We start from the raw sequence: 8,532 nt of genomic DNA on the forward strand, positions 1-8,532 counted from the left end.
CGCCAGCAGCCTGGACAGGACTTGCGCGGCTGCAAACATTCAGAAGAAACATACAGTGGAAACATTCAGTGGAATAGGTCTGGCCTGGCCCGGCAAAGGGGGCCTGGCAATGACAAAGTAAATTAACAGAAATCACGGCCATATTTCGCATTGGGGGGGGCTGACTGGCCGCTACAGTATGATGGCGAATAAGCAGACGGCAGCAGGTGGAGGTACTACCTAGTAGTACCAACATCAGTGCATGCAGGAGACATTTGATGTATAATATTCCTACGTATGTACCTAGGCAGTTTTCCGCCTTCGTGGCCTGAGCCGAATGAATCGTGTGTGTGCGTATGAGTGTGGTCTGGATTCCCCGCCCATAAGGTACGTCTGGGAAGGTTGGCAGAAGAGTGCATGTACTAAGGTACTTAGTCCTCCGTGTTCGTGGAAGTAATGGAGATGACAAGAATTGACGGGGTGGCACAAGGAAATACTCGATTCGTCAAGTCTCTGGAGGGCTGAGACTGAAGTGAGGGCACAAGCAGAAAGTCCTACAGCGTCACACCAAGAGCAGCCGCATCACTCGGGCATTCTGTACCTGTGCGTGTAAGTGAGCAACAGAAGAGGTACAAACGAGCACAGCGTCGTACCAGCAGAGATGGACAGCCAACTTCAGTCCCAGTGTTATATTGCCTTACTTTGTACGGTAGGTACAAGGTATCCCCTCCCCAGTGCCCGTCAGCCAACTTCCAACTTCATCCCTCGTCACATTCTCCCAGCTCACGCAAAAAAAGAAGAACAGGCCCGAGTACAGAGTACCTGCATAGCCCAGTAAGCACAACCCAGACGCAAAGTGGCAGCTACATAAACCAAAGAGTGGAAACCGGCAAAGGGTCTCCATCTTGGATGCTCCGTGTCATGGGCTAGGTAGGCCGGGACGCGGCTCTTGCTCTGTACCTGCATAAGGGCCTTCAGATGGAACCTGTTTTTTTTTTCTTTAAGTTTTTGCCATCTTGACTGCCTGATTGGAGTGATTGGAGGAGTCAAGGTAGCGGTGGGGGGAAGCGGGAGAAGTGCGTGTTTCAAGTCTGCAGGCCGTATGCAAACGAAATCCCGAGGCTGTGAGTGGTGGAGGAATGCCAATATGCCAATGTTCATGTCGTGCAGTGTAAGGTGCGAGTACTTCATCCATGCCTTGCCTGTAAACGGCAGTGGCACTGTATCTATCTCATTGACAGATGGAGACATCCTTCCAAGTGATGGAGAGTCCAGACTTACACTCGGCTAGGTTGTACTAGTACCTGTCATCCGCCGTCAGGACAGCCCAATCTCAACTGTCAATCTACTCCAGACCAGCTGTGGGCACGTCTAAGATTGGCATCTCAGGTGGCATGTTGGCCCGGCGCTTCGCCCTTCATCTTCTTCTTTTTTCTCGTTCTTTCTTTTCTTTCCCCTTCTTGCTTAGATATCTCGTTCCCTTGTGATTATGTACGGAGTACCGCCCACGGGCTCGGAACCCCGAATCGAAAAAGCCAAGCCATGATTTGCCCCGACTGAGCCCGGGATTCTGTTTGGCCACGTTTCCTGCCGTGTGTGGCTGGCGCTAATGTGCAGATCTGAAACGCCAGAATCCTGCGTGTTTTTTTTTTGTTTTTTTCTTCGTTTCAATGTTTGTTTGCTGGACCGGGATCCGAAAGCGCCGAGGAAACCCAACTCCGAAAGATGGATGCCCAGATGCATGCATGCACTTACGGGGCAAAGAATGGCGCGCGCTATTGCTGTGGCATGCAGATGCAGCTGATTTGCCACTGCAGTATGTGATGCCATCACCTGAGGACATTGATTGGTACTAGCTGTTGCTGCTGCTGCTGTTGTGTGGATGTTGATGCAGCCAGACAGACTATTTGCGTGGCTTGCGGAAAAAGGAACAGAAATCTGTGAGCATCAGCCAGCCATGTTGGCCCCCCCCTTTGCATCCATCAGAAACTCTCCAGTCAGTCTCACTCTAGCTAAGGTTCTTTGTCCCTGCTTTTCCAGCTGCTCCTCCCGGAAAGCATTTGCCGTCTCCTCCTCCCCCTTTTTTTGTTTCCTTCTTCTCGGAGCGCCTTTTCCTGTCTGTACATGTAGGTCATAGTGGTCGCCATGGCAAGATGGGCCTCGTCCTCCACACCTCCATATATCAAACACCTGTCAGTCATGTCCAAGTAATCACTCACTCACTCACTCACTCACTCCCTCGCCGGTCCACATCTTCCAGAACACTCCATCTTTCACCGCTCCAGGTCAACTGAACCTGCTGAAATTACGGATCGCTGGTACTCAATCGAGCCTCCGAAAGAACCACGGCGGGCCATCGTCGGTGGTGATAACCGAATCCATCTCCATCCCCCCCCCCCCCCCTGACTCGGCCGAAAGCAGTAGGAGGCGGCCAGGGCAGCCAATCGGCAAGGGCGCAGCGGTCATGCAGCGCCTGGTGTCGTTTCAGAGGCGCGCCCCCATCATCATCCTTGTCCGTCCCACTGCTGCGGGCTAGAAACTTGCCTTGTTGATGCCGGCAGCAAATAGGAGTAAATTGGGGAGAGGAGGGGGGCATAATGCTGATACCGTACTGCTTACCTTCACATATGTGACCACGATAACAGAAGAGAACAGCAGCAGCAACAGCAGCAGAGAAATGCTGCAGTGATGCCCTTTTTTTGGGCTTGGGACGCACACTGCTGCACGCTCCCCCCCCTCCTTTCTCACCTGTACCACCACTGCCACTGGCACGAACCTCGCAAATGCTCACGCCTCAGTGTTTCCGATAGAGAGTCCCCTGGGCCACGAGTGCACGTAGCATCTCATAACCACAACGGGGGCATCCCTGATGACAGAGTCGGACTCGGGGTATCTCGCCTTTTGCGTGCCCATGTGGTCCACCGAGTGGCCCGCGTCTACCTACCTTGATCACAGATGTCGACATGTGCCAGGACAGTGTTTTAGTGAGTTTTGCAATGGTTGCTCCCGGGATTACTATGCATCTCCATCGAGCCACTTCGCGCCCATGCCATGCCGCCGGATGCACGGCCGAGGCTCTTGTCCTGGTGCCTGCCTTAGCCGCGCCCCCCCCTACCAGGTTGGACGAAATGTCAGGCTCGGGACGAATAGACGGGGGTAACAGGAAAGACAAGACAAGACAAGGCGAGACAATCGTACAGGACTGGATGTGACGGGTGGCGCAGGTCCCACCAAAGGCTCGGTCGAGGCCACGACTGGTCGCTACCGTGCAGTTTGTCATTTCTGATCCAATATCAAGGTTTGGGATGGGAGCCAGGGAGGCAAGGGGGTTGGTTGAGAGAGAGTCTGGGCCAAGCTTTGGGCTGCAGTAGCATATTCATAGGGCGGCCTTGGGCGGGATTGCGGTATGCAACGTGCGGAGAAGCTCGAGATTATGGGGGGGCGGTTAAGCATATGGCTCGAGCATAGCGGCAACTGTAAAAGCGCGCCTGCGCAAGAGGGAGAGGAGATGCAGGGTAAGCAGGGGACGTTGAGACGGTGTCTAACGATCTCGTTGATATCGCACATTGAATAGTCGACAAGGTATGTTTCGTATGCTTCACAAACGACCTATAGTAGCTGCGTGACAAAGAAACTCTAGATAAAGCCAGCTACCAAGCTTCCTCCAATGGATAGTCTAGGCTTAGAGATCAGCCATCATCACGTTTAATGGCGTCCCAACCAGTCATTGTTCGGCCCCTCAAGTTCGTACTAGCGTCGCACTTCAAGGATGCATCACACAACGATATCAGAATATGATTCCAGCCTCACCCATCTCAACATCAAACCAAGTCAACCTGCAAAAGAGAGGGGTAAGCCACAGAAAGCGGTGTACGAAACAGAGCGACCACCTGTACGACCCCCAACTCAAAATCTCGAGTCAGAGTCGGAACACGGCTGTCATACCTTGCCCTACAAGCAAGAGGTGCTGCCACAATACCTATCTATGCCTGTACGGAGGAAAAAAAGTAATATGGACTGCTTGAGATAAAACAGAGGAATGAGGGGGGGAAACTGGCCGGGATGGGAATCTGGTCCGTGAGTCCATGGCCCCAGCGAGTTCTCATTATCATGCCCCCCNTTCTTCTTCCCCTGGTCTTGGAATCAGGTGAGAATGTCACTCACTCCTCGATGGCGGATAATGAATGAACGAATGAATGAATGGATATGGGGCCACGCACGGCTTTTCGCTTTGTTAGCCGCCTGGGGAGGGGAGATGGCGCCAACAAAACTGAACTGTCTGCGCCTTGTCTTCTTTCCGGCGTCTGTGAAGAAGGGAGACGGATGAGGCGCCTTACGGTGGTAGTATCGTAGAAGCTCGACATGGCGCTCATTGGAGGGCTCCTCAATGTGCTGCTGCTCCCTTCGTGAAACCGACATCACCATGGACGGAGCATTCGAAGACGGAGACAAATCAAGGGACAGAATGATTCTCCTTGATTCGCGGTATTCGCGTTTCTCTGAGACCAGCGAGCAGTACGGATCAAGGAGCTAGCCATAGGTAGTGAAATGAACAATGACAACCAACAGCTCGGTCCAAAATTGGGGACATGTCATTTCACTGAGAGGGGAAAACTCGTCGCAATGACGAGCTCTAATACCTTCGTCAGCAGAGGCGTCACGATGCTTATCGTCTGCTACGTCGACATGTTGTCAAGCACAGAGGTAGTACGATATATGTCTGCTTCGCTAGAGTTGTATTGCTCCCACAATGCAAGGAGCCAGTGATGCAGCATCTAGACGATGATCGTAAAAGGTAGAATGCATCTCACCCCAACTCTCGGACCTTGTATTCCTGGCCATTCAAGTCTCTAAGTGTCTCACCCTTTCAACTTCTGAGCAAAGCTCCCCCTTTCAACTTTTGAGCAAAGTGCCCGACCTAAAACGTGGACTCGGCAATATAATGTAGCGGACAAAACAGCGTCAGTTTAGGAGGCAAGTACCCCCTACTGTCCGGAGATTTGGTTCGTCATTGTGAATATACCATCATCCAAAGAAGAATACGTTGACTGCCCGCCTCATGACCCATGAAATCTCCCATCAATCATCCCTCATCACATCTAGGGTATGCCACCACCAGTTCGAGTTGACAAACTGCTCCCATGTTCATCCTCCCTAGGGAAGCAAGTAGAAACCTCCAGCTTACCAGTCTCCGCATCGGCATGGAACGAAACCACCACCGAAGCCCCATAGGCCAGCGGGTTGCCTTCAAACACGACCAGATCCTTGCTCTTCTCGAGACCCAGTATCGACTCGACATTAGACGTCACAAGGCGGACTGTCTCTTCCTCGCTGAGATGCGCATACTTGGCGGCCCATCCGGCTTCGGGACCTAGGTCGTGAATGCGGTAGTCGACCGGCATTGCTGCAACATGTCAGTCCGCGAGCTTTTACCCAAGAGTGCAGCTTAGTATCGCGGGAAAGATTGCTTACAGGGTTCATAAATAGCCAAAGCAAATGTGACTCCAGCCTCCTTGAGGTAGCTGGCTATGCTTCTTGTAAGAGGAGGCCCAACTACTGCATCCTTTTCACGGAAAGCATCGGGAGCGGGCCGGTTCTCCGATAGAATTACGGAGATGTTGGCAGCAGCCAGCTCCTTGGCTACCTGAAGAACACGGTTAGCATCTTTTCTCTTCCGAGCCATGATTGTAGAGCGCTTCGCATCCTTGGCACTTACATATGGGGCTTCCTTGCCTCCCAGAATCACAATGTTGGGCTCGGGAAAGTCTTTCTTGACAAGCAACAGTTGAGCCATGTCGTACTTGTTGTTGCAGTGCACGACAAGAGGCAAGTCGCCAGCCGCCACTCGCCCGTACACCGTCCCGTTATCCTTGCCCTTCCCATTCTCCAGCATCTTGCGCAGGTGATGAATGCCGTTGCTGACCGAGCCTTCCGAAGACTTGGTGGCATCGCCGAGATTCAGATGCAGAGCCACATCGCCTCGAACAATGCCTCCTTTCGTGAGGCTCCTCTTGCCGCTGGTGACATACTCTACGCTGACGCCCTGGACGAAGCCCGACGCGTCTCCCAGCGGGGCAGAGATTGCTCTGGTGACGCCCCCTAGACGAGCCCTCGCAAACTCCTTCCCGTCGAGCCACAGTCCGTACTTTGCGTAGACCAAGCTCTCAGGGTCTCCGATTTTCTGGCTCGATACTTGGCCGTCGCCGGTGCCGTCCAGCGTGGCGATTTCGGTCAAACCTAGCGCACGGGTGACCGCTGTCAAGCCTGGCAGGACATGACCGTTTTGCAGGGACAAGCGAAGGGCCTTCTTCCCCTTGGCCTCGAACTCGCTTTCGGCTCCTGCGCACATGGCAGCCGAACCCAAGCATGATATCTCCCCGTCTTCGACGATGAGCTTGAGAGGTTCATCGTCAACTTGCGCCAGCGAGGCTGCTAGCTCTGGATAGTTGTCGACAAAAGCTTTCTGGATGCCATCAATGACGAAGCTCTGGCCTGGCCCATAAGCCTGAGAGCAAATCGATTCTCTCTGCTCATCATCGACTTCATACCGCATCTGTGGCTTGATAACCGGTGTTTCGTCTCCAGCGCGAGCTGCCGTGAACGTCGTGCCCATGCTTTGCTTGACTTGTGACTCGTCCAGCTGGGCTTGGCCATCGATGAAGACCTGCAGGGGCGTTGCGCCACTCGACAGAGGGTGAGAGTCCCACACCACTATGTCTGCGTCAAACCCAGGCCTGCAGTACCCAATTCGAAAATCCAAGTCAATTGCCTTTGCGGGAATGGACGTGATTGACTGAAGGGCTTTCTCTTCCGGAAGCTTGAAAGCATACCCTATCGCCGCCTGCGAAGCCAGATACTTGGCACTCGTCAGGCCAATGACGTGATCAGACTTGTAGGCCACGGGAACCCCGTGTTTGTCGAGTAGGTGCCCCGCGTACAAGCTTGGGGAGTACGCCTCCTGTTTGTACAGACTGAACTCTGCAAAGATGGCAACGGTGACGTTGCCTCCCTGCTCCCTGAGCAGGTTTGGCACTTGCCAGGCCTCGGTGGCATGATGAAACCCGGCCACCCTGTAGCCAAACTCGTGGCTTATCCGAAGCATAGTCTCCAGGTCCTCGGGCTCATAGTTGTGATTCTGCACAATGACTTGACCCCGAAGAATGGCAACCGTCGACTCCAGTTCCAACTGAAACGGAAACTTTCCAGACTGCCGAATGAAGCTGGCCTTGTGGCTGTCGTGACAATGCCGGGTCTCCAGGATGGCCGCACAGTAGTCGTCTTGCTTTTCCTTCAGCTCCTTGGCTTTCTGCAGATGTTCTCGCAGATGCCAGCCGTTGCCTAGACGAGTATAACCCCAGACGCCTTTCGGATTTTCGCCAAACGCAAACTTCATGTACCGACGGCGTTCGCTTGCAGGCACTCCCCTCTCGAGGAGCAGATCCGCGACGACAGGCTCGGAATGCTCTCCGGAGTAGAGCGCGTTCTTGACGGGCACGCCCTCGCCGGCAATGAGGTTTGCCGAGCCGGGAATGATGAGCGAAGACGTAACGCCGCCTGAAAGAATCAAGGTGGCCGCTTCGTCGTAGGGCTTCAGAGCATCAAGCACATGCACCATTGGGGTGAAGGCTTTGGTGTCCGGGTTCATCTCATTGGTGTCGTCGCCCACTTCAGTACCCGGCCACGGCGTAAGAAAATGATGAGAATGCATGTCCACGAGACCGGGTGTGACATATCGCCCCTGGACGTCCAACTCCACGACGCCATCGTCGCTCACAATGGCTACGTTGTCTGCCGTCTTGTGAACGGCTTCAACGAGGCCCTTGGAAAAGACAATGTCCACGGCGTAGGAGAGAAAAGCCTCGCCGTCGAACAGCGTCGCATTCTTCAAGATGGTCGTCGCAGTTTGCCCATTGGTCGGCGTCCATCGGGGATTGCTCCGTCGAGTCCCAGGCTGAGGCCGGCCAGGGATTCTCCCCAACTCGCGACACTGCGCCAGCGCGTCCTCGTAGCGCTGCAGGAGCTGCGACGACGCCTCGCCATCTTCGTGCCGCCGACCAGTCCGGTACTGGCGATCGACCGCATAACACAGCCAGAGCACGGATGCGGCGACCACGAAGCTCAGGCCCGTCCTGATCGACACAATGCTCCGCGCAAAGGGCCGGCGATGGCGCGGTCGCCTGGGATAAGCTGGGACCTCGTAAGGCGGAGGCTCCGGCGAGCGCAGCCGCTTCTCCTCTGTTGCCTCGTCCATGCAATGTGATATATGATAGTACGGCGCTGCTTCCGCGATAGCTGCAAGGGCAGTCGACAGTCGTAGTGCCAGGATCCGAGTCACAGGTCGCGTCTGCCTGGCTGTGTGCCCTGCAAGAGAGTGTGATGCGCAATCAATCCGAAGCGCCCGCTGCGGTCGAACAGGCGACTTTCCACTTTGTCCGGCCAACAAGACACGCGAGACGAATGGCCACGCTCAGTTGCGACAGGGCCAGAGTGAGACAAGACAACGGTGTGGCTGTTGAGTCGAGGTAAAGCAGCGGCCTCCTTTCCTGGAGTTGC

At 54.4% G+C, this 8,532-nt stretch overlaps 1 protein-coding gene across 1 annotated transcript; it reads right to left on the reverse strand.

Annotated features, from left to right (window-relative positions):
- Positions 1-4,829: 4,829 nt before the first annotated feature.
- Positions 4,830-8,230, reverse strand: CCMA1212_002931 (uncharacterized protein; the record flags this gene model as incomplete). The annotated part of the gene is made up of 4 exons (XM_073700298.1): positions 4,830-4,837; positions 5,165-5,383; positions 5,452-5,623; positions 5,696-8,230. 4 exons carry the CDS (start codon positions 8,228-8,230, stop codon positions 4,830-4,832), a joined length of 2,934 nt encoding a protein of 977 aa, XP_073561417.1.
- Between the last annotated feature and the right edge of the window lie 302 nt (positions 8,231-8,532).

This window comes from Trichoderma ghanense, assembly GCF_004382785.1.
Source record: "Trichoderma ghanense strain CCMA-1212 chromosome Unknown scaffold_2, whole genome shotgun sequence".
In the NCBI taxonomy this organism is placed as follows: Eukaryota; Fungi; Ascomycota; class Sordariomycetes; order Hypocreales; family Hypocreaceae; genus Trichoderma; species Trichoderma ghanense.